At 36.3% G+C, this 27,672-nt stretch overlaps 1 protein-coding gene across 1 annotated transcript in view; it reads left to right on the top strand.

Annotated features, from left to right (window-relative positions):
• Positions 1-15,668, top strand: part of LOC127807398 (calcium-transporting ATPase 1) — a 40,734-nt gene extending 25,066 nt beyond the window's left edge. The window contains exons 2-7 of the mRNA XM_052345216.1: positions 2,654-2,708; positions 2,793-4,732; positions 12,960-13,118; positions 13,960-14,131; positions 14,242-14,540; positions 15,026-15,668. Of these exons, the coding sequence (XP_052201176.1) occupies positions 2,654-2,708; positions 2,793-4,732; positions 12,960-13,118; positions 13,960-14,131; positions 14,242-14,540; positions 15,026-15,274 (2,874 nt within the window). The 3' untranslated portion in view covers positions 15,275-15,668. The remainder of the gene's footprint in view (positions 1-2,653; positions 2,709-2,792; positions 4,733-12,959; positions 13,119-13,959; positions 14,132-14,241; positions 14,541-15,025) is intronic.
• The last annotated feature ends 12,004 nt before the right edge of the window (positions 15,669-27,672 follow it).

Raw genomic sequence — 27,672 nt, 5'->3', positions numbered from 1 at the left:
TAATCTTTAAAATTAAAATAGGAAACAACATCAAAGTATGATTCTAATCTCTAAATCCAATATAACTCTATTGTCTAAACGATAATGATAAATTAAACAAGATAAATCAATCCCTATCAATGGTACCAATACCTTATTATGACTCAATGTTCATTATGGGAAAAAAATCTCTTTGATGGTGCCTACCACTACTAGACCCAATCCATTGTTGATGATGCAAGAAAGAGATACCATTGAAGTCATTGAATAAGGAACCACTTAGGCTAGAGGTGGATAATAAGAGTGAGCTTGAACTTGAAGCCAAGCCACCCAAGCCACCTGCTAGTGCCCCGAAGGTTGTTAGCCATGAGCAAGATAGGGGGAGATACCATTAGCTGAATTAGAGAGGAGTCGACATGATCCCATGGATAAAAAAGATATTAGAGCTCTTAAGGAGAGTAGGATTTTAGCACCTTTAAGAGGAAGATGGGCTTCTTTATACCAAATAAAGGCACATATACATACCTAAATGGGATAATCTAAGGAGAAGGCTCATTTAGGAGTATTGCAATATTACCTAGGACAAAGACACACCTCTTCATCTCTTGAGTTAGCATATTATTGACTATAGATGAGGAATGAAGTTGAGCTCTATATGAAGACCTATTTGGTATACCAATAGGATAAGATGGAGACTCAAATCACCTAGGAGTTTGTTGGAACCTTGTCTACACTAGAGTGCCCTTGGGAAAGCATATCCCTAGACTTTATTTTAGCCTCTACCAAGGTGTGGTTGTGGATAAAATTTAAAGTATGGCACCTTCATCCCAACCACTACAAATATCATGATAAAGGAGGCGACCAAACTACTCTATAAAAATGTGGTGAAGTCTTGGGGGTTGCTAAAGGCTATCATCAACAAAAGGGGACTCCTAGCCCCCTTCTTCATGAGACAACTATGGATAGAAGGTAACTGGAGAATTAAGCCTTGGGGCTGGCACTTGCAAGATAAGGGTTAAGATTGCCTGGGGCACTCCTAGAATCAGCCTCCAGTGCTTAAGTCAATAATGTATTTGATAGAAATAATTGACAAAAAACTAAGGAAAATAAAGAAAAGCATGAGAATTATAGAGTTACCGACACCGAGATTTCATGAGATCAGATTGTGGATATGAAGATTTGACCTGAATTGTGTGACAAGATGATCATCTTGTAGGTTGCGAGGGGCCTTTATTTACGGACTGAAGAATTCTGGTCTTGCTAGAACTCTAAAGTGTAATTAACTAATGACTGGGATGATCTTGTTTCCTTTATAAGGCTTGTCTTCTAAGGGTTCGTTTGGTTTGTGGAGAGGATATCACAGGATAAGCAATCAAGGATTGATTGCTTATCCTGAACCCCCCCCCCCCCCCCCCTCTTGGATTAAGTTATCCTTCGTTCGTGTGATTCAAACTCCCATCCCATTTATTATCCCACATTCATAAAAACAAACCAAACACGAGATAATTTTTATCTGCCAATTTATCCTATTCTATCCACTGAACCAAATGAACCCTAATTAGATTCAATCCTCTTGATATATAGGGTTTTGTCTTGATTGAATAATGTAGATAATCATAATCTCATTAGGATTTGACTTTATTTAGAGATAGAATATGTTAAAGAATATCTTATGGCATAATTATCTACTAATATTAACTATATCTCCACACAGGTTGTTGATCGAGCTTGACTAGGATTGTAGGCCCCAACCATGTGTCAATTGTCCCAAATTTTTTGACATCATCACCAACCCCTACAAATTAGCATGATAAAGGAGGTGACCAAACTATTTTTTAAAAATGTGGTGAAATCCTAGAGGTTGCTAAAGGCTATCATCAACAAAAGGGGAGTCCCCCCCTTCTTCATGGGACGAACATGGACAGAGCTATTAAAGCTCCTAGGGTCTGACCTTCTCTTAAGGCTAGTTCTCTACAAGCTTCTACCCCAAATTGATAGATAGACTGAGGCACTTTGTCTCTACCAGGTCTAGCAAAATTTCTGGACATGGCATAACTCTCCTACAACCTATTGAGGAGTGAATGCATGGGGAAAAGTCTATTTGAGGTGGCGACTAGGCAACAATCACTCACATTCCCAACCTTTTCTACCTCCTACTATGGAAGAGACGAGTGCCTATCATATAGCAGGCTACAATTGGCTGTGTACCTAGTGGCAACATTGGGACACTTGCCTCTACTATTGAGCCAGTTACAGAATGCTGTTTCATTCTTCTACTTTGACTAAGGTCATATTTTCTTTTTTAGGGGACTGATATATGTCTTTCTTTTTTGTCTTAACCTAAATTATTCCTATCCTTCGCTTCCCCAGCACTATTCTTAATTTTACAACTCATTAATATAATTTACTGCATTGTACTTGCAGTTTTCTAACTCTTTTATTGCAACTACTACAGAAATTCATGTGGGATTGAACTTCAGTGGCCATGTTTTCAACGTCAGAAACAGCATATGAATTATAGTTATACTATATCAAAAGATTAACATAACACTTAATGATAAACTTGCCTTGTAAATTTTTTTGTCTGGGACAATCTCAGCACCCTTTTAGAGAACAAGAAGCTCATATTTTCTTTCTGGCTCTCATATTTATAATTTAATCTTCAATGTTGTAGGAGAAGTTCAGAGTAGCAGTGTTGGTTTCGCAAGCTGCCCTACAATTTATCCATGGTAAGAATCATAGGAATTTTCTAAATTGTCAATGTTCCAATGTTATGTTTTTACTCATGTGGATTTTCAAATGAATGCTTCCAGGTATAACTTACTCTGTACCAGAGGAAGTCAAAGCTGCGGGTTTCCAAATTTGTGCTGATGAGTTAGGATCCATTGTTGAGTGCCATAATGTTAAGAAGCTGAGAGATCATGGTGGAGTTGAGGGCATTGCAGACAAGCTCTCCACCTCAACAACCAATGGTATTTCTACTTCTGTGGATTCACTGAGCCGAAGAAAAGAAATTTATGGGATTAATAAATTTACTGAAAGTCCACCCAAGGGATTCTGGGTTTTTGTGTGGGAAGCCCTTCAGGATACAACACTCACGATTCTTGTTGTTTGTGCCTTTATATCTCTAATTGTTGGCATAGCAATGGAAGGATGGCCTAAGGGTGCCCATGATGGACTTGGTATTGTTGCAAGCATCCTGTTGGTTGTATTTGTTACTGCTACAAGTGATTATAAGCAATCTTTACAATTCAAGGATTTGGATAAGGAGAAGAAAAAGATTACAGTTCAGGTCACTAGAAATGGATACAGGCAAAAGATCTCAATGTATGACTTACTTGCTGGTGATATTGTTCACCTTGCTGTAGGAGATCAGGTCCCAGCTGATGGACTATTCATTTCAGGATTTTCTTTGTTGATAAATGAATCTTGTTTAACAGGAGAGTGTGAGCCAATAAATGTGACTGCTAATAATCCTTTTCTGCTATCTGGAACTAAAGTTCAGGATGGGTCAGGCAAAATGCTTGTTACTACTGTTGGGATGAGAACACAGTGGGGAAAACTGATTGCTACTCTCAGTGAAGGGGGAGATGACGAAACCCCACTGCAAGTTAAACTGAATGGAGTGGCAACCATTATTGGGAAAATAGGCTTGTTCTTTGCTGTCATTACATTTTCTGTTTTGGTTCAAGGCTTCTTTAGTCATAAGCTGCAAGAAGGGTCCCACTGGAGTTGGTCGGGAGAGGATGCCTTGGAAATTCTGGAATACTTTGCTATTGCAGTTACAATTGTTGTGGTTGCTGTTCCTGAGGGACTGCCTTTAGCTGTGACATTGAGCCTTGCTTTTGCCATGAAGAAGATGATGAATGACAAGGCACTTGTTCGCCATCTTTCTGCTTGTGAGACTATGGGTTCTGCCACTAGTATTTGCAGCGACAAGACAGGAACACTAACCACTAACCACATGAGTGTTGTGAAAGCATGCATTTGTGGGAAAATCGTGGAAATTGATAGCTTTGCAGAGACTTCAACATTTTGCTCTAGGATTTCTGATCCTGCATTGAGAGTACTAATTCAGTCCATATTTAACAACACTGGAGGAGAGATCATTAAGAATGAAGACAACAAAATTGAAGTCCTGGGAACTCCCACTGAAACAGCTCTATTAGAATTTGGGCTGTTGCTTGGTGGGGATTTTCAAGCTGAACGACAAGAATCAAAACTTTTGAAAGTTGAGCCATTCAATTCTCTGAAGAAACGGATGGGAGTAGTTTTAGAGCTTCCTGGAGGAGGTTTACGGGCCCACTGCAAAGGTGCTTCTGAAATAATTTTGGCTGCATGTGACAGGTATATAGACTCTAACAGTAAGGTGGTTCCTCTGGACAAGGCATCCTTCAATCATCACAAGGATACAATTGAACAATTTGCCAATGAAGCTCTACGAACCTTATGCCTTGCTTATAAGGAATTGGGAAATGAGTTTTCTGCTGAAAGTCCTATTCCCTTTGAGGGGTATACTTGTATAGGAATTGTAGGAATTAAAGATCCAGTTCGGCCAGGAGTCAAGGAAGCTGTTGCAATCTGTAAGTCTGCAGGCATCACGTTGCGGATGGTTACAGGAGACAACATAAACACTGCGAAGGCAATTGCTAGGGAATGTGGTATCCTGACTGATAAGGGCATAGCTATTGAAGGTCCAGAATTTCGCATGAAGAGTGAGGAGGAGTTGCATGAGCTTATTCCAAAAGTTCAGGTGCTTCTACGTTTGTACCATTCTATCTTCATCTAGGGTTTATTGGAAACAAATCTAGGGTTTAATTGATTTTGAAAGCCCTAGGGTTTGGAATGCAACATCCAACAGCCGTAGGTGATGGGACCACTTAGCCATATAATTCTTTTGAAGCTTATTATTGAATCAATGCCTGAAAAAGGTGTATGGTGTCTGCTTTATGCAGAACCTGGAAAATCTTCATTTGCGAGGTTAAAATCTGGTACATTTCCACATAATGATTTTATTTATTCTCCCAATCCGATAAAGGCTAACCCTAGGAAATTCATCTGTGCATGTTGCCATGTGAAATTCAAGAGAAAGAGGAAAGCAGCCGTCCATGACTATTTCTAGAATGTTAGGGCTTTTAGAAGTTTGTAAATTCTGTAGTTTCCTAAGTCTATTTTGAATAGTTTCCTAATTTCAAATTAGGATGCTTTCCTAATGTATCTTGTTGTAATCTTTCCTATGTTGTAAATATTCAACCCTATAACTAGGGCTGTATGTTAAGGAAATTCCACAAGGTTTTCTGTTCATTCTTACATGGTATTAGAGCCTTGCTTCTAAATTTGTTCCAGCCTTCATTACACTCCAGCACTTTGTGCTCCTTTCTGGCCTTCTTTGCCATCCCTTAGTCGTTAGTGCCCTTGACTCCTGATTGCTATTCTACCTTCATTGCACTACCTTACTCCATCTACCTCACCAAATATGTCTGAAATTTCCAAGAATGCTCCATCTATGACCTCAGGAGAGACTAATTCATTTGATACTCCAATGGGAGGTTTGCCTACCAACGATCTACTCAGGATGCATCAATTTTACCGTTTGGATGGATAGAATTACCTACAGTGGGCTCAGTTGGTGAAGACCTTCCTAAAAGGAAGAGGAAAGCTAAGTCACTTAACAGCTTCAGGCCCCAAGGCATTCGATCTCGGATTTCTAGCTTGCGATATAGAAGATTCCATGATCATGTCATGGCTATGGAATGCTTTGTAAAAACTATATGTTTTCGTCCACTGCTAAGACATTTGGGAGACAGTTAGGCGTACTTACTCTAAAGTCTAGGATGCTAAAATTGAGTAGCACTAAGCAAGGGGCCTTAATAGTCATTGAATATTACAACAAGATGAATGGGTATTGGCTGGAACTTGACCACTACCAAGACATTAAAATGGTATGTTGTGAAGATGCAGCCACCCTTAATTCTGTACTTGAAAGGGATAGAATTGTGGAGTTTTTGGCCGAACTCAATGTCGAGTATGACTAGGGGAGGGGTTAAGTCCTTGGAAGATAAAAGCTTCCATCTCTCAATGAAGTATTTTTTGTTGTTTAAAGTGAGGAGAATAGGAGAATAGCCATGCTGGGTGAGACTAGTTTTGAAGGGTCAGCCATGTTAACTAATAAAGGAGAAGGATCAAAGTTCAGACCCCAACAAGGGAAGTTTGTGGGTCATCCAAGTCACAAGGGAAAGAAGGTTTGTGGTGCTCCTACTGTAAGAAACCTGAACATACTCGAGAGACTTGCTTCAAGCTGTATGGGAAGGAGGTCGTGCTGCAAAAATTAGGGGGTTTCAGAAATTTACCCTCTAAGAATCAAGCCTATCTTTCCAACAAGCATGAAGGGGTTACAGAGAAGGCAAAATCTATGGTTGGACTAGAGTTCAACCAGCTAAATGCTGATGAAATCAGCAAACTTAAGGTGTTCCTGAAAACCATCCAGGATGGATCATACTCTTTTGCCCAAAAAGGTAACCTTCAAGGTAACACTTTCATTCTAATTATCTTATTGCCTCAAAAACTGCTAAGGATGACATATGGATTCTAGACTCAGGGGCTACAGACCACATGTCCCATAATCCCACTGTTTTTGACACCTATAAGCCTCTTGAAACTCCTAAACAGATCATCATTGCCAATGGGACATGTATTCTTGTAAAGGGTAAGGGCAGGGTCACTCTTAGCCCTACTCTTCCTGTCAATCAAGTTTTGCATGTTCCTAACTAGTTAACCAACTTGATTTTTGTCCATCAAATTACTAAGGATCTCAATTGTTGTATTATTTTTTCCCCTCATACTTGTGAATTTTAGGAAATGGACACGAGAATGATGATTGGTGTTGCTGAGGAGTGGAATGGGTTGTATGTTCTAAAGAGGAAGAATTTGTTGCCTAAAGGGATTCAACCTAAGCTAGCCTTCACATCTCAGTCTCCTAAAACCCTTACACACATCTAGCTTCATCACTATCGACTGGGACACCCTCCTTTTTCATTATTGAAAACTATGTTTCCTTGATTTATTCAAACATTTAAATCCTAGTACTTTGCATTGTGATGTATGTGAAATTTCAAAGCATTATCGAGTCTCCTATCCTATTAGCAATAAACTGTCTTCTCATCCTTAATTCATTCTGATGTTTGGGGGCCATCTAGGATTTTCAATTGTTTTGGGGCTAGATAGTTCATCTCTTTTATAGATGATTGCATTAGAATGACTTGGGTATTTCTTCTAAAGGACAAGCCTGTTATTAGTACTATTTTGCCTCACTTTTATACAATGATCTTGACTAAATTTGGCTCTCTTATTCAGAAATTTAGGACAAATAATGCAAGAGATTATTTTAACCAACACTTGCATTAATTTTTTTAGCAAAAAAGGGTTATCCATGAGTCTTCCTGCATCAACACTCAACAAAATGGAGTGGCTGAGAGGAAGATGAGACACCTCCTAAATGTCACTAGAACTCTCCACCATCATCATATCCCTAAGAATTTCTAGGGAGAGGCAGTTCTCACAACAGCCTACCTGATCAATAGAGTGCCTTCTAAACTCCTTGGTCATCAAAGACCTATCCAGTGTTTTTCATCCCATTTTCCTGACATCAGTCTACATAATTCTATTCCTCTTAAAGTCTTCGGCTGTGTAGCCTTTGTTCACATTCCTAAGCAAAATAGGGACAAGTTGGACCCTAGGGCTCTTCGCTGTATCTTCCTTGGCTATTCACCTACCCAAAAAGACTATAAATGCTATCATCCTTCTAGTAGAAAATTCGTTGTTTCTAAAGATGTGACATTTGTTGAGTCTCAACCATTTTTTGGCTCTTCTCACCTTGGTCCCAAGGTGAGAATATCAACAAATGGGTGCCCAAGGGAGTTCCCTTCCTAGTCTGGACTTAGTCCCTCTCGAGACATTAGAACCTACTAGATCTGAGCCTATCTCTGATCCTTTTGATCATATCTCACATTTTCCTAGTGATCAAAACCTTCCTGACCAAGCAGGTAAAACTGAGGTTTCATCCTCAGTAAGGTTCAAAGACTCTCATTTTGTGTACCACAGAAGACAACAACCTATTCTTCAACCTTAGCAAGGATTAGCATCTGATTCCCAACCAGGTACTGAAATGATTCAATCCTCACATCTTTTTAATTCTAACCCAAATGATTTGGATATCCCTATTGCCATCAGGAAAGGGGTTAGTGCATCTTTTAGCCAACTACATCTCCTATCACAAACTATCCCAAAAGCATAAAAGCTTTGTGACTGCCCTAGATACCATTGTCATCCCTAAATCAATGGATGAGGCTTTAAAGGATAAAAAATGGAAGCTAGTCATGCAGGAGGAAATGAGAGCACTGGAGAAACATAACACATGGGATCTAGTGCCTGGACCAAAGGGGGTGGTTCCAATGGGCTGTAGATGGATTTTCAATGTAAACTATATATAATGCAAATGGGTCTTTGGAAAGGTACAAGGCCCGATTAGTGGATAAGGGCTACACACAAATATATGGGATTGATTATTTGGAGACTTTTGCTCCAGTAGTCAAGATGACCATTGTGAGGATCCTCTTATATATCCCTAGCAGCTTGCTATGGATGGCATCTACAACAGCTAGATGTGAAGAATGTATTTCTTCATGGTGATTTAGAAGAAGAGGTGTTCATGGAACTGTCACTAGGTTTCAAGAAAGGAAAAGCAGATGAAGTGTGTAAGTTGAAAAAGGCTCCCTATGGCGTCAAGTAGTCACTGAGAGCCTGGTTTGATAGGTTCTCTAAAGCCATGAAGCACATGGGATACCAGCAAAGTAGGAGGGACTGCGCTATCTTTTTCAAGCACTGATTAAAGGGAAAGGTGACTACATTACTAGTCTACGTGGATGACATTATTGTAACAAAGGATGACATTATTGTAACAAAGGATGACATGGAAGAACAGAAGGGTCTAAGAAGCAAGCTAGCTCAGAATTTTGAAATCAAAGACTTGGGATCACTTAAATACTTCTTGGGAATAGAAGTGGCCTACTCCAAAGCAGGTATTTTCCTATCCCAACGCAAGTATATATTGGACTCTCTAAAAGAAACAGGTTTGTTGGGAGGAAAAGGAGTTTACACTCTAGTGGAACCTACTACTAAATTAGGAAGAGATGCCAGTAGTCAACCGGTGAATAAAGGGAGGTATCAAAGGTTGGTAGATCGGTTAATTTGCTTGTCACACACAAAGTTAGATATTGCCTATGCAATGAGCTTGGTAAGCTAGTTTATGTGTAATCCTACTGAGGATCATATGCAGACTGTGAGAAGAATATTGTGCTACTTAAAAAACAACCCCATGTAGAGGAATTTTATTCAAATAATGTGGTACTTTGGACATACAAGGCTATACAAATGCAGATTATGCTAGATCTCTAATTGATAAAAGGTCTACTACTAGATATTGTGTGTTTTTAGGTGGGAATTTGGTCTCTTGGCGAAGTAAGAAGTAGAGTATAATGGCAAGGTCAAGTGCTAAAGCTGAATTTAGGGCTATGGCTCTCGGTCTATGTGAATTGCTATGGCTAAGGATTGTTCTAGAAGATCTGAAGATTGCTGTTAATGAGCCAATTAGGTTATTTTGTGATAACCAATCCATCATAAGCATTGCTCATAATCCTGTGTAGCATGGCATGACTAAGCACATTGAGATTGACCAACATTTTATAAAGAAGAAGCTTGAGAAAGGTATAATTCAAATACCTTATGTTCCATCTGAGAAACAGGTGGCTGAGCATCTAACAAAAGGATTGACTACTAGAAGATTTGAAAACCTAGTATGCATGTAATACCTGAGAATTTTCAAAGGGCTCAAGTATAATTTATCTTGGGCATAAGTAAAATTTTCAGAAGATTAAGGCTATAACGTAATTTTTGGTATAGTTATGAGTGACTGAATCGACTGCAGGGAGTGCCTTAGAGCCTAGATTCCGAAGAAAAATGATATGGCATTGAAAGAAATCGGATTAGAAATAGTTTTCAGTACAGTTGTGATTCAAGCTGAAAAATTGAATGACCGTAAAGGACTTCCGAGAAGTCAACGGAACCTTGAGAAGGTTAACATTTTGCATAAGGAACAACTCTTAAGTGGTTTCAGTAGGAAACAAAAGGGTTTACGATCAAAACGTAAATTCGGGCCTAAGTGTAAATTTCTAATTTTGCCCGAGAGAGGCCTAAAGGACATGTTTTCGGAATCTTTGGGGATAAAACGAAAAGTTTTGAACTCGTGGATCGTAATGGATATATTGAAAGACTCGGGGGTTTCAAGGAAAGGGGCTAAAATGCAATTAGAATAGAAGTTGGGATGAAAGTGAAATTTTGCAAAATCTGGTAGTGTGAACATTGCCATGGCCGGTTGGCCTTTCCCATAGCCGATTTTGGCTGAGGGAGGCTGCTAGAAGGGTCCCAGGGGCTCTAGGAGTAGGCCTAAGGCCATCATGGCTGGTCATTGGTCGAAAATTGGCTACGGGGATGGCCGATTGGACTGTTTTTTGGTCGTAGAGTCGCCGGAAAAATTAAAGGTTTGTTGGGTCAAATCACAGCTATAGCAGGGCATGGTGAGGCCATTTAATGGCCGTGATGATGATAGGGAGCAAGGACTTGACAGGATTGGACATTTCAAAGCTCGAATTTGGATATAAATAAAGGTCGAAGGGGGCCGAGCATTTCTTAAGTTTGAAGCTTAAAATTCGTGTGTTTGAGAGAGATTCGAAGGAAATGGATAAAGGGCTTTTGTTCCCTAAGTCGAGAGGAAGATTTCTGGAGAGTTTGGTGCATTTTGGTGCACATTTTAAGTTGTTTCGAGGCTTGGCCAGAGTACGAGGCGATCGTCGAAGCCAGATCTTCAATCGGTCGGTCAGAGGCCTTCTGGAGGTGCTTTCAAGCCAAGAGATGCACCATGGTGATTGATGCGATGAGAACAAAATGGGATGAAAAACCAGTATTGCCAGTGTGCCGGCACTAGAGAAGATGATCGGCGTGTGGGTTATACACGTTGGTCATCACCCGCAGCCCACTCGCCTGGCGCGTGGCCGAGGGGTAAGTGTTGGAATTTTTTTTAATATTTTTTTAAAATTATTTTATGATTTATGGTAGAGAAAAATTTGAAAAAATACTTGAGTAGGTATTTATTTTGGAATTACCAAAGAGAAAATAGGAAGAAAATGAGAAGAAATTATGGAGAAATTATGAAAAATAGATATTGATATTCTTTTGAATAAATATAATGTCTAGGGATTTTTGAGGCTCAATATTAAGTATTTGTGTGGTTATTGAGGCTTGGCACAGAAATCGAGGGAAGACATGCATATCGAGGAAGCTTGAGGGGCTAAGTTAAGGTGAGTGGTTTTCCCCAAAAGCTTGTCCATGTTATGTTTTGCCATATTGAGCATGATGGTTGCTAAAGCATATATGCATATCTTGTCATATTTGTACATATATTATTGCATCGACAGTCGTGATTTTTCCTTGGCATGATATTGTTGGCATATCGATATTTGTGTCGGGATGGGATGTTGCCTTGATAGTGTAGTCGTAATTCTCTAAGGGTATTGTTGGAACAACGTTAGGAATATCCCGTAAGCAGGTCGAGATTACTGCTTAGGGTTCCGTGCCGAGTTGGTTTGCCCGAAAAATTACACTAGGGCGTATGTTTGTTCATGTGATTGCATCATGCATTCACGTATTTGTTTTTAAACCTTCACTAGAACTAGAAGATTCGTCTTCTAATTGGGCTATGCCCCTGGAATATTCAAACGTTCTAGTTGAGATTTGCAATATGGGTAGGGAAGTGATTGAGATGTGACGGCACGTGATGACGTGTCCGATAGATTTGGCGAGTCAGTCCTGTATTTTGCTTCTTCATGAAGATTCAAGGTATGTTTTCAGTCATGTTGAGAAACTTATATCCCGTTGAGGATCAGCCTTGTAAATGTAAGAATGTTATGTATTGCGAATGACGTTTGAGAAATTGATCATGTAATACTATTATGATTCGATGTTATTTGAGGTATCATTTGATTATGTTGAGGTAATTCGTTGTTATCTTTGAGAAATGAGTTTCCATGTATTTAGTTTAGAATATGGTGATGTTTAAACTATGGTAGGATTTCTATGTTAAGAATAAAGTGAATTCGGTTATGTACCATATCATGTTTTGATTTAGCTTCCGCATTTGTAATGATGTGTTGGGGGATTTTCTTTAGAATACGGTACTTGAGGTGTTACAAAATGTGTCGTATGAAGAGAATGTATATTTTTAGGTTGAGTTCTAGTATAGTGACACGCCTTTGAGAAGGCGGGGTGTTACAATGCAAGTTGAGAATAATTAATATTCATTCACCAGCTTGAGGGGAGAGTGTTATCGTGTGAAATTTAAGAGAAAGAGGAAAGCAGCCGTCCACGACTATTTCTAGAATGTTAGGGTTTTTAGAAGTTTCTAAATTCTGTAGTTTCCTAATTCTGTTTTGGATAGTTTCCTAATTTCAAATTAGGATACTTTCCTAATGTGTCTTCTTGTAATCTTCCTAAGTTGTAAATATTCAACCCTATAACTAGGGTTGTATGTTAATGAAATTCCATAAGGTTTCCGTACATTCTTACAGTGCCTATACCATTTCTCCTGGTTTAGAGTTATTACAGTTATGGATCACAATAGCCATGTATTTCTTTCCTTTAAAATTTTGAGAAAAGCAATGTCTGGGCTATTTTCAAGATTGGCACACAGAATCAATTAGTGCAACAGCATTTATGATAGTAGGAAAACATATTCAGTGTATGTTCCAAAACATGCCATTCCTACTTTTGAAAATTATCATATGATGTTGGTTGTAATGCACCCACTCATTGAATATTGAGCTGAAATTCATACAGTAACTACACCTTTTATTATATTTCTTCTTGTCTAGGTAATGGCTCGATCTTCACCAATGGATAAACATGCCCTTGTGAAACACATACGAACAACATTTGAAGAAGTTGTTGCAGTCACTGGAGATGGTACAAATGATGCTCCTGCACTTCATGAAGCAGATATTGGGCTGGCTATGGGCATTGCTGGAACCGAGGTTATAATTAACTTCCGCTGCTTTATTTTTACCCTAGTCCAAGATTAGACTCCTTTTTGCTGATTTCCTTACCTAATAGATATTTTCTGTTTGCCATCTCCCCGACACCAACTGCATAGTCCAACAAGCATGGGTTTGACCTGAGAGATGGGTTGGCATGGGGATAATGTCTGTTTGAGTCTCAATAAAATGCCTATTTTTCTCAAAACTTGTGGCTTCATTCAATCTGAAAATTATTCTCACTTGTCGAAGTCTAATATTGAAAGATAGAAAAATATATCATCAAGGAAGTGCCCAACTGTATTTTGTACCATTTGCTAATGAGAACAAATATTTTATTCTTTACTTTAAAGTACTATTTGATTATGCTCCTGGTTCTATGTTTTTAAGGGATTAGTTCTCATGTTCCTCAGGTTAGTGAAAAATTTGGAATTTAAGGAAATTAGACTAAAATGAAACTTTAGGGCTGTTTTACAGAGTTTTTAGTTTGGTTCTCATTTTAAGGGATTCGTACGGAGACACAAACTACTTTGTTTCTGCCTGTCAATCCCTGTTGTTTTCTATAACAAACTTTCACCACTGATGATTAATTCTGAAATCAATAGATGTTTATTATTTTTTTGGCACATTTTTTGTCCACCTGTTCCAATTCTTTTTCTATTGAAGTTCTCACTTTATTTAGAATATTCCACACTTGTGAAATCTACAGAAAATTTATTCATTTCATGGCACATTTTTGGTCCATTTGTTCCAATTCTTTTCTATAGTTCTCAAATTCTCGAGATTTATTTTACACTTATGAAATCTATAGAAAATGTTTTGAGTTGTTTTCTCTTCCTAGGTGGCTAAAGAGAGTGCTGATGTCATAATTCTGGATGACAACTTCTCTACAATCGTAACTGTGGTCAAATGGGGACGTTCGGTTTACATAAATATTCAAAAATTTGTTCAGTTTCAGCTGACAGTGAATGTGGTTGCCTTAATTGTCAACTTTTCTTCAGCTTGTTTGACAGGTAAATAGACTGGTCTTAATTAAACTTACCTGACAGATTTCTTTAAACATCTCGTTGCTCATTATGCTGTCCGTTTTCTTCCATTTTGTGTATTCTTATTATCCTTTCAGGAAGTGCTCCCCTTACTGCTGTTCAGCTTCTGTGGGTCAACATGATAATGGACACGCTAGGAGCGCTTGCACTAGCAACTGAACCTCCTAATGATGAATTGATGAAGCGACCACCAGTTGGAAGGAAAGGAAACTTCATCAGTAATGTTATGTGGAGGAATGTATTGGGCCAGTCTTTTTATCAGTTTGCCATAATATGGTATCTTCAAACAGAAGGAAAAAGAATCTTCAACCTTGATGGTCCCGAATCTGATCTGGTTCTTAACACACTCATTTTTAACACTTTCGTCTTTTGTCAGGTAATTTTTCATATTTTATGACATTTTTTAAATTTAGTTGAATTTCTTGATGCTGTTCATGTTTGCTTCTACAATTGTGTACGGTGCTTGTATAATATCAAACCAATAGCAATGCTTCTTTTGCATTTTGTTGAACCACACTAATGCTAAAATTAGTGGTGGCACAAAATTAAACACATCCCACGGAGCTAATGGAACCCTCTTTTGAGGTGGTTCTTTTCCCTTAAATATTCTGAAGCTTAAGCTTAAGCTATTAAATAAATAAGACCACTTTTCCTGCCTTTTTGAGTAAAAATGGAAGTTCCGGTTCATGAAAATTTATACCAGTCGGGTCTGATGGGATAACAATTGGCTGATGTGCAAACTCTTATAGCTACTATTTGCTGGATCTAAATCAATAAATTCTGAGTCTCTTCTAATTTGAAATCTAATCTACCAAGTATCGTATGGTACGTAATGGCACAATGCTGCTTTTATTTCTGCAGGTATTCAACGAGATCAGCTCGAGAGAAATGGAAAAGATAAACGTCTTCAAAGGCATGCTGAATAGCTATGTGTTTGTGGCCGTGATTACATGCACAGTCGTCTTCCAAATTATTATTGTCGAATTCTTAGGCAGCTTTGCAAACACTTGCCCCCTCAGTTTGCCGCAGTGGTTTTTCAGCATTTCCCTGGGATTCCTTGGCATGCCCATTGCTGCTGCCATAAAGATGATCCCAGTGGGCTCAGCATAAGCCCCAGGAGAAGAAGCAAATAGGCACTTGCTTGCTGTTTTCCATACCATTTCTTATACATCAGAGGTGCAGCCTCGCAAATTCTCTAGGGCTGAAGATCTCCCTACATTTGTTGCTGCTCAAGGTTCAGCTTTGCTGTAAACATCTTTAGGCTTATTCTTGAAAGTTTCTCTCAGGCATTCTAACAGAAAACTAGAAGCTCCTTCTTGGTTACTCGTACATTAGAATGGTTAGAGAAGGGTCTGCTGCTCCCCCTGTTTTTATTGTTTGATGTTTCATTTCAATAGTATTTTCTTTTTGTTACTATTTGAGTCATTGTGTATGAAAAATTAAGGTACCAAACATTTATTTTATTTTATTTATCTACAAAGATTAGACGTGTTCATGTGTCGTTTATAGTTTCTTTATTGTGTAACTTAGTTTTCGCACAAATTATTTAGGGGGGATTAGGTGAATTCCCGCTAAACGAAGTGATGGGTGCAATTAGAATTGTCAGCAAAAGGCGGTTTTGTTCTACCCACCCACGGGCATGCTACCATTGGTTGAGCACTAATTTCTCATTTCGGAGCCAAAATGACGTCGTCTACTATCTTTATCAGAACCCTTGTGAGTTTATTCTCTCTTTCTCCTTCCCTCCCTGATGCGGCCCTCTGGACTGGTCATTGAGCTCCGCTAGTGAAATCCGATCTCTCTCCGCTGATGAAATTCAAGATTTGATTTCAGCTGCTCCCCAATCAAAACAAATCTCTCTCATTTGCACCATTTCAACCGTCAGAGGTACTTTCAAATTCCTACTCTTTACCATTTTTCCTTTTACTTTCTCCAAATACGATGAGAAGAAACCAACCCTAGTTCTTCAATCTGGTGCATCTAAGCAGAATCTAAGATGAGTATCTTCTTGATTACATGATAAAAAAAAATTAATTCATGTTTGGAAAATATTCATTTAATGAGGACATGCTGGTTTTGATGGTTTCTCATTTGGTTTGGATATGCATTTTTGCTCACTAGTATGGGAAAAAAGTTCTCTGTTGAACCAAATGATAACTTTATTTATAGAATTGTTCACTCTTTATAAAATGTCGTGACTTTTCAAATAGTCACAGTCATAACTACCTACCTTGATACCTTTCCATGTAAAGTTGTAACTATTAAAGTAGTCACCAATATACCTAATCCTTCTTTATAGAGCTATATCATAATTGTGACTATTGAATATAGTTATCAAGTAACTAGTCCTTGATAAAGAGTTGTAGCTTTTAAGAATAACCACCAAACTAATTAGTACTTAGTTATTCAATAATCTTAACTACCCCTCATGAAAAGTTGTAACTATTTTGAATAGTCACTTTGATAGTTCAAAGTTAATGAATAACCATTCATATCTTTTCATTAATAAATGACTTTTTGAAAATTAATTCTTTAATTTTGAAAATTGTTGTCCTTGATTTTGATGCTTAATATAAAACATATGCTTAAATATGAAAACATGTTGTTAATCGAGTAATAGTAATCAATAATCGATTAACATACGTTTTACTCGAGTAAAGTTTAATTTTAATTGAGTAATTATGTTTACCAAAGTCAATTTTAAGTAACTTTTAAACATTACTCGAATATTAAATATTATTAATCGAGTAAAATATGTTAGGATTTAAAGATCCAATCAAATTTAATGTACTTACTACTAAACATAATTGAGTAACCATTTTTCAATTCAAGTCAAGAAATATTTGAGTTGAGTAACGAGTATCTTATTTGACTAAGTTATCCTTTTAATCGAAGTAAGATCAAAATACTAAAGAAATTAATCAATTACTAACTTGCATTACTTGAATAAGAATGGAATAATTTTAATTGAATAACCAAAGAGTTAATTGAGTAAATGATATATTACTCAAGTAATATATATTTTAATCAAGTAAAAATTTTTAAACATAATAACAAGTCTCTGTATTTGAAATTTTAATAGACTAAGAAGTTATTTTTAATTGAGTAACATTTACCTTATTTGAATAACAAAATATTTTAATCGAGTAATAAATTTTGGACAAAATGACAAGTCTCTTTGCTCAAATTTTTAATCTACTAAAAAGTTATCCTTAATCGAGTAATGCCTTAATCGAATAACATAAAAGTTTAATCAAGTAATAATTATTAGACAAAATGTTAGTCTTTGTACTCGAATTATTAATTGACTAAGAAAATTTTTTTAATCGAGTAATAATATGATTTAGTCAAGTGTCAAAATTGATTAATTGAGTAACATTTTAAAGTTATAAGTGGTTAACAAATTAATCAACTAAGAAACGCTTATAATGGAGTAACATCATTTTTAATCGAGTAACAAACCTTTTTAGTCGAGTAATGACTCATGCATCTAATAATCTTAATTGAGTAAGATTATTTAGTAGTCGAATAATGTTTATCTTAATCGACTAATTGTTAGAACCACTCAAGTCATGTTGTATCTCACTCGAGTAACAGTCTACTTTACTTGACTAATGTTCTATGAAAATTCAAATTTATAGCTATTATAGACCGTGTTAAATGCGAACAGTTCTCAATTTTCAAACAATCATATTTTCATTAAATTCTATTTGATTGTTCTTTCATGCAAATTGTGTTTGAATTTATTACTAACCGTTGGAATAGCAAGAAAGAATAATGTTCTTGTAAGTTACAGGTATCATGCTTTTACCCATTGGACAAACTGTTAAATGCATTAAAGAGGGAAAAGGTATAAATACTAGAGAGAGACTCAAGAATAACATAATGTTAATTTGAACATATTCAATTAAAGTCTCGAACTCAAAGCTCTTCAAGTTATATCTTTTATATTGTTTTTTCAGATAGTGCTTGTATTTGATATATCCTTTTATTCTTTGATCCAAAAGTGAGAAGCCTCATTTATCTTTGAGTGCAATGTTGTTTAACTTTTCTGAGTGATTTTACTTGAAAAACTCCTAGCTTGTTAAGCTAAAGGGTTAATTAAGCCATAAAAAACACACTATAAAGGTTTTAGTTGCTCTTGGGAAAAGTTGTGTATAGGTTCAAACTTAGCCTTGTAAAAGTCAATATAATAAGTGGTTGAAAATTCTTAACAAGGAATTAAGGTAGTGAAGTAGGCAATTGGGGTCGAACCACTATAAATTATTGTATGCTGCATTATTACTTTGTTTTATATAAGTAAGTTTTAAATTTAGGGTGACCTTAATTCATCTCCCCTACTTAATTCTCCTAGATAGCGGAATGAGCCACTTCACAACTGAATCGAGAAAAAAATCAAGCTTAATGGCAAGAACAAGGTCTACCATGGTAAATAATTACAACAACAAAGAAGGTGAAGCTGTTAGGGTAAGAATAAGTTCTCCTAAAGAATATCCTTCCGTAGCTTTTCTAAGACAAATTCTCTAGTACAACTCTCTCGAAGTTCTATTTAGCTTTCAAAGGCTTTGCCGCCAAGCCTCGTAGGGGCTGTTGCCAACAAGACCCCCGTTTAGACTCAACGTAGTACATCATTAATTGAGTTAAGCAACATAAATGGCTCTTACAAGATCACAATAGCAAAGAGAAGGATTCGTAAGATCCGAAACAAGTCATTTCAAACAATAGAGAATTCATCTCAAAGCACTTTCCCTTGTTGATTCTTTGGGACAACTTTCATTGGGCCTACATTAAGTCTTCCCGAGCAAATACTTAGCGATCTGGAGACCACCCCATAGGTTCTCCCAGGTAACTCCCCTGGACAAGTTTCACCAGCATTCAGTTTATGAGAAAAAATAGACACCCTAAAGGGGAGTGAATTGGGTTTTTAAAAACTTTTCTTGATTTTAAAGAATCTTTGAATATAATAGTTTAAACTTTTCAAACTATGAACATTAATGCTTTAGATATATTCTTGACAGAAAATGATATGAAATAAATGTAAGATAAATTCAATACAAGTGAACTTATCCTTTTTAAGATTTAGAAAGCTTTTGATAAAGAATTAGAATTGATCTCAAATTTTGCTAAAAAATAACTCTTACTGAAAATAGAATGAAAGTGATGAAATAAAAGAGATGCGACAATGCAGCACACAAGAAAGAATATAGTGGTTTGGCTCAACCAGCCAACTCCACTCCCTTGGCTCCTCAACAAGGATTTCAACAATCCACCATAGCTTTTGCAGGCCCAGGTATAACCTCAAATTTTAACAGATGCAACTATAACCTCTGCTTTTTATTAGTTTAGTAGTAACCAATGACAAAACACAGCTTTTACAAGGAGCAACTGAAACCTCTTACACTTTGTTTTTTAAGGGATTAAGCACCAACCACAAAAAGATAAAAGAAGTTCACAATTTAGACACCTTGAGAAGCTTTTACTAGATAGAGAACAAACAAGAAGATTAGTTTTTCACAAAGAAAAGAGAGATGAAAAGAAAATTAAGATAAAAACACATGCACTCTCTTTCTTTTTCTTATAAAGCATGAATGCTTTGATGTCACTTTTCTTGAGAATGATTGTAGAAGAAATTAGCTTAGCATCAATACTTCTTCTTGAAGCTCATCTTCCTTTTATAGCCTTCCTTGCCACATAACTGTAGCTTTTTGTCCAATGGATAAAACTTGAAAGATAATCAAGATATATTATATTCTATTTAATCCCAATAGTTAGATATTTAATTTATGCTCAATAGATGATTTGAAAGCCTTTTTGTAACGGATAGAATCGAATTTGTCACTTTTTTAAATGTCTCTGACGGGTAGTTTTTAAGCTTTAGCACACTCTTTACTTGAGCATATTTGGCCTTTACTCGACTATCATTTGTCTTTACTCGAGTAAGCTCTGACTATAATCGATTATACTCAACAGCTACTCGATTATACAGAGACATGAATTAAATATTCAACTATCACTTACAAATAGTCGATTATATATCAACTTTTACTCAATTGCACATGAAAAATATTCAATTGAAAAAGAATAAAACCTTATAATCTTTGTTCAAGCAAAATTACTCGACTATTGAATAGAGATACTCAACTAATATAAGATTTTACTTGATTTTGCTAAACTCTTAGTCGATTAAAAAGGTATAACACTTGACTATAACCTTGATATGTCACTTGATTATTTTTTATATACCCGAAACTTGCAATAAATATTCGATTACTAAGACCATTTACTTGAGTGATATTCAAACATACTCGATTTATTCTTTGCCTTACTCGACTATCCTTCAATTAATATATATTATTTTTGAATATCATCATCAAAACAACATCTAAGTAAATGACAAAAACATTAAGCTCAAAAATATGAAACGCAAGTGTTGTTTGTGAAAGTTGGATTGGTTACATAGAAAGCCTTAGAAGATAAGAGATATTTTAAAGCACATGGATTTGAGAATAAGTTGAGAACAATATATGTTACTCAACTAAAGACTTCATTTTTCTAGATTCAAATAAGAATTGTTTTACTAGGCTCATACATTAATGTAACATAAAGATGCATCATACTTATTCATAATAACTTTATGAAATATGCTCACATGAAATATTCATAAGTCAAATAACTCACCATTATTTGACTGAAATAAAACACATAGAGGATTGCAAATATGTTGAGCACAATATATGTTACCCAATAGTAAAACACAACATATATCACAAAGATGCACTAGCTTGATCATCACGATATCTCATTTTTATTTATAAAAAATGAGAACTCATATAGACTAAACAAAGCATACATGATTTCTATTCTATAAGCTCTAAGCCATTATACACATATATTATTAATGCATATTTTGAGTAATTCTTGAAAGATAGAAACTTTAGAATTCTATTACTCAAATGCATTGAACTTGGAACATTTATTCAACTTGAAAAGTTCTTCAAGAGATCCTTCTTAAATTTTAGGACTTGAGAACTTTAGGAAATTAGGCTTTATGATTTGAAACTTAGAATCACTTGCTTAAGCATATATACATTTACTTGAGGGCAAAGATGATTGAAATCCAATAAAACACATTGCTCCTAGAATTGAGAAAATGCATCCACATATTTTGAGTACTTAAAATATTTCCCAATCTTAAGTTTACTCTAAACATTTTGAGGTCCACATGACACTCATGCAATATGGATACTTAACATATCCCTTGAAATCTTAGAGCAACACATTAACATATCAAGCATATTGATAATTAAGAAACAAAAACAAGATTAATCACAAATAAAACATATTAAAGTTATTAACACAACCTTAATATAGGACAATTTAAATTCTACAAATTAAAACTCAAGAACCATCTCTTGAGTATATGATCACTTACTTAAACATTAGATATAAAACATAGAACACATTACTCTTGAACTTTGAGTAATGCCACCACATAAAATACTCAGCATATCAAGAGTTCCACAAATCACTCATGCATTATCTTTAGGATGACCCTAAAGAGAGAAGCATATTAAAAAGACATATGGCTAAAACAAGTTTAACACATACAAGAAATTAATAAATAAATCATATTAAAAGATAAATCTATCATGGTTCCTTGACCTTATATATTCTCAAGGAAACTTTCATAGATAAGATAATTTCTAAAACATATTAATAAGCCTATCAAAACATAAGAGGATATTAAAGTTTTAGCATAATGCAGTCATCATCAAAACATTCATAACATAAAGCTCAACATGGTCGATGGAGACCTCTTCCTAGACAACGGAAGCATCCTTCCACAACTCTCTACTCCTATCAGATCCTATGATGCACACTTCTCGAGGCACACCATTATTCTAGGAAGGAATGGTCAAGCTCCTACTAGAATCTTGGGACTGTCGAGAGGAATAACGTCGCAAACTCTCTCTCTTTTAGAATATTGAGAACTCAAAAGAAGTTATGAAAAGCTCAAGAAAAGCCACGAGGAGCGCACAAAGGCACTTAAGACCTTGCAAGTTTCCTATAGGTTGGCCTGTCTACTACTAAGTTGCCACAATTAGTAAGGCGTTTGGCTTTAAGAGGAAGTGAGCCTCACTCACCACATTGAGACAATCACATTCATCACCTCAAATCCCTCAAGGGCTACATCTCCATACATCCATCCTTGAAAAGGAGTACAAGGAAAAGTGAAGGCAAATCGGGAAGGTTATAGCCCATGATGAAGCACCTAGTGAAATCGCATCACAAACTCTCTTTGAGGTGGTGAGGAAGATTGTCGAGGAAATTCTCGAATAGGAGAAACTTTCTTTTTCTCTCAACAATGCCTGTTAGAGAAGAATGTCTTTCATGGTTGATTGTTGAAGTAACTACTCCCTCAGCGATTTGAATTGATTTAACTACCTATCTACTTTGGAAGGGGGAATCCTACTCAACATGTACAACAATCTGAATACCTCACATTCCTCCATGGATGGGATGATGCCACAATGTGCCATGTATTCCCCTTGACCCTAGTGGACCACGCTTATGATTGGTTCTGGGAACTTCCTAAATGGCCAATTTCCTCATATGATTAGTTGTAGTAGGAGTTTCTCATGGCCTTTACCATAAATGCCCCTAGAAAAAAAAAATTCCACTTTTTTGCTTAGCATTTGTTAAGAACCAAATGAGACATTGAGTCAATACGTCGATTGCTTCAAAAATGCCCTCCTAGAAGTTCATGAAATACAAGTTGGTATGGTTGTCGTGGCTCTTTTACAGGGAATAACATTTATCCTACTAAGGTAATCTTTGGCACTTGATCAACCTACATCAGCTGACCTTTTGCTACATGCTAACAAATTCATGGTGCACGAGAGAGAGAGAGAGAGACTAGTGTGAGTCTTGGTCCACTTAGGGGGAAAGTTCAAAAGACTAACAGGATCATTAGAGTGAAGTTTCAAACCTTCACACCCCTCTCAAAATCCCTTATCACCATACTCTTCATTTTAGGACCCATGGCGTTGATTCACTTTCACCCCCCTTAAGAAATCTTGAGGAAAAAACCTGAATGCCTTTTTATGAATTCCATAAATGCTCAAGTAACTCAACCGAGGAATGTCGTGGCTTAAGAAATCCGCTAGAATATGTTAGAATTGTCTAGCAATAGCACAACACACCCAAGAGGGGGGTGAATTGTGAAAGTAAAGCAGGATCGCTACGGGGCAAACAGTGTAGTTCAAAATTTTTGAACTTACCCCGATCCCGGTGATTGGATCAATGTCGAAATTAAATTATTCACAAACAAATAAATAAATCTAACCTTTAGATTATCGAGTCGTTTGCGGATTCGAGCCGTCCAAGCGTCCGGCCTCTAACTCGTGATACGCGGCACGTGTCTGTTGGTAAGGAGAGCGGAATAAGAGTGCTAACTCCTTCTCCTTTTCGTGGCTTGTGTATGGACAGAAAAAGAACACCCTCGTTTCGTATTGATGCCAAAAGAAACGGGGAAGAGTGAGTGGCAATACGTTTTTTCAACTCTTGAAAAATGACACCAAAAACCCCTGTAGTTTGGGCAACCCATAAAGGGATATTTATAGTGAAATATCCTAGGGTTTCTAAAACCCTAATGGATTGGGTTAGCCCATTTATTCTAATTTAATTAGAATATTAAGTGGGCTTATTCTAGTCCAACTAGAAATATAATTAAATGGCCCAAATCCTTTTATAGGTTTAAATAAAATATTTTGGCCTAAATCTAATTCAAGCCCAAATATAATATTTAATATTTAGCCCAAATCCAATTTAGTCCAAATATAATATTTAATTTAATATTTGGCCCAAATCAAATTTAGTCCAAATATTAACTTAAGCCCAAATATATTTTATTTCCTATTTGTCACTCCAACAAATAGAAAATTATTAAATTAGAAACTCCTTGTTAATTTAATTAATTGCCATTTTAAGAAACTCTTTCCATTATGACGACTTCTCGTCATATTGACGTCATTACGTCTCTTTGTTCTTTTTCCGTGAGAACCTATGACGGCACAACTTCTTGCCGAAGTGTCCCACTTAACCATACGTCCATTCTCTTAATTTAAGCTAGGGACCGTGCCTATTGCGTATGACTCATTAGGCTTCCGAATATGTTGGCAATGTGTCGGTACGAACACATAAGACAAGATTGGCCTCTAGCAAGGCATAATGTCTACCCAATTATTCAGAAGGATTCATAATCCGCAAATAATCTTTCACGAGCATGGTTACCGTGTAATACGATCTTCTCGTCAATTTATCTTATGTGATCTCAAGTATGGCGATGTGTTGCTTGATTATGATCACATGAGTTTTTCTTCGGTTATTCGGATATCTTCACTTAATAGAAAGTGAATCAATAACTCCTTATTGATCTCTTTCACCATGGCAATAGATTTAAAGTGAATATCGACCGAAGGCGCCTTAGATACATTATCCTCTATCAAGGGATAGACGAGTCCCATCTTGGCTATGCACCAATCTTCATAAGCCTCACGATATACCCAACGATCGCCCACATGCAGCCTTTGTCTAGGCCCATCGAAACGATGTCAAAGTATACCGGTCTTCTTATGAGATGACCGTGATAACCTCAGGTCCAAGGATTAGTTACACCCATCTCGTATGAGAATACCATCAATATATAACCAAAATGGATTCTCATGGCGAGTCATGTCCAGTGACACGTTCTCTAACATTGGTCACCTGTGTACTTGTCTAGGCATCCCCATGCCTATGGGTGTGAGACCCCTATTGCTATCACATAGAAAAAACATAGCACATACAAGTCTTACCGCAATTGTCAATGTCCATTCTTGACATTGCTACGACTTGGGATGTTTAATGATGTCTAGAAACTGTGATGCATCATCTCACATCTTTATAGATTAATCGCAATATACATCATATGGATTTCTATTTAGTTTTATTCGGTTATTACAATAATAACAAGAAACTAATAGAATGACTTCTTGTGAAATTGAACAACTCTTTATTCAAATAATAAACATGATTACAATTGTCAGTGTACAACATGCCCAATCTGATTGGGTCTAGAGCACTTACACTAATAAATTGGGTGTTTAAGAATTTAAAAGAAAATTGAGGTTTTCAAAGATAAATCACAAAATAATGAAATGTAAACAAAAACTCAATCAAAATAATGCTAGAGACACAAAAATTTTAGAATGATTTGGGTAAACCCAACCTAATCCACTACTATAGCTCTCTACTAAGAATTTCCAAATCCACTAAAACCTTATACTTTACCAAGTAGGCCTTCTGGCATAAACCGTTAGGAAATACAACCTCCTACTTATACACAAGTAGACCTTCTAGCTCACAAAGTAGAAAATATAAGAATGATATATGTAACAGCCCACCTCGTTGGGCGTGCCACTATAAGGGATTACTAGGATTTCTTTTTCCATGCATCGTTTGGCACACGCGATGTTTCAAAGAACAATCTTCACATGCTCACGAAACCCCAGAAAACCCCAGTCATGCGCGTTTAACTAATAAGATCATTAGACTTAAGCTAAACAAGGCATAATATTACGTAACAGATAAAAATATTACTGAATATCACAAAATACTACAATCGTTCATACATAGCGTCTTCCCATCAAATAAGAATTACATAACTTCAAAAGTGTAAACTACGACTGTCATGCTCGTTATTCCATCAGCTCTAACTGACCATGTCCTCGCCCTTGTCGCAACCCTTGTTTGGAACGTTTAAATGTTCCAGGGGCATAAGCTAGATTAGATGCTGAATCATCTAGGTGATGGCATAAAAACAGTTTACAAAATGCATGTATGTTCATGAGCATGGCATATACAAATGACACAACACGTCAATTTGAGAAATCTCCCAAGCATACTCAATCTCTCGTGGAAAAGCCATTCCACACACCGTTAGGATTGACCTTGTCACGACATACTTAATCACCGGGTGCCCAATAAGGTCACCCGATGTCTAAGATTAACCATACCCCATTCTCAAAAGACCCCATCTCATCCCCCCAGACATTATAATAATGACATGATTTTAGATATAACAATGTCATGAAAAACCCACATGCCATGCATTTTATAAACATAGTCAGTTGATGCAATATTCAAGAAACTCGATATGCATAATATGCTAATAAATCAAGAGTAATTCCAACAAAGCATTTATATAAAACCAAATTAAGCTTTTGGGATAGAACCACTCACCTTAACTTAGGCTCTCAGGCTTTCTCGGTATGTGTGCATTGACCTCAAAATGCACGTTTGAATAATTTCCTGGTTTCGGCATGCTCCTCAAGGAAATTACAGAACTTATAAAATAATTTGCATTACAATACCAAGAAAGCCCCTAATTAGAGATTTTTGATGTAATTGTATGGTTTTAGCATGCCGAAACCATACAATTACATCAAAACCACGTTAGCCTCTAATTAGAGATTTTTGGCATTGGTTGAAATTGATTTTCATTATGGTGCATATAGAACTTATAAAATAATTTAGGTGCACCAAGAACAAAAATTTTCAATATAAGAATAATATTATTTTTCATCATAAAAACAAAAACATCAAAGGCAAAACAACAATCTCTCCCTTTTTTATGATGACAAAACTACTATGAAATATCCAAAATTCTCCCCCCTTTTTGTCATAATTCAAAAATGACATATTGCAAAAATATTGAAAAGATTTTACCATTGGTAAATGTGGAAATTGGGTAAAACAACAATTTAAGAATAACTTGGGGTAAGATAAAACTTTTAAAACTCCCCCTTAATCATTGCATACATCAAGGATTTAAAAATAATTGACATTATAACTCCCTCTTAATTTGAAAAATATGATTGATATATTTTTGAAAGACTTTTGCAATCAAAATCATAAAGGTAAACTCATGATTCAAAATCGTAAAAAAATCACCATAAACATGCAGAGTTGAGGGATAGAAATTGAAAGAAATAATAGGTACCCAAGAAGAGGGTGATGTCACGACCCGATTTCTAATAGGTCCTGACCGACACTAATCCCTAAACCCAATGGCCCCATCGTGGATTAGTAAGCCTCTTCTTTAGTTTGATTTGCTATAAGCATCAATAATACCAACAAAATATAGAGACATGAATTAAAACACTATATCAACTTCTCACAAGAATCTCAACATCTCATATACAACAACTACAAAAGAATGAATCCTGTTGTCATAATTACATATACAGTCCCATATTGCGGGCTTTTGGCACAAATGTGTACGAAAAAAAAATAAAGTACAAAGAAAAGACTCATCAACAAGTGTGCGTCTCCACAGAACATCCTATATCATATCAAGAATCAAATAGGTCTGACATCATACCAGAAGATCTGCTGGACTAGTAATCAAAAGAAGAATCTCCTGAAAATATATATTTTTTTAAAAAAATGTGAGTCTTGTGGACTCA

The sequence above is a fragment of the Diospyros lotus genome, chromosome 8 (assembly GCF_014633365.1).
Source record: "Diospyros lotus cultivar Yz01 chromosome 8, ASM1463336v1, whole genome shotgun sequence".
Classification (NCBI taxonomy): Eukaryota; Viridiplantae; Streptophyta; class Magnoliopsida; order Ericales; family Ebenaceae; genus Diospyros; species Diospyros lotus.
Note: the sequence above shows the minus strand (reverse complement) of the source record. Positions and strands in the feature narration are given on the sequence as shown.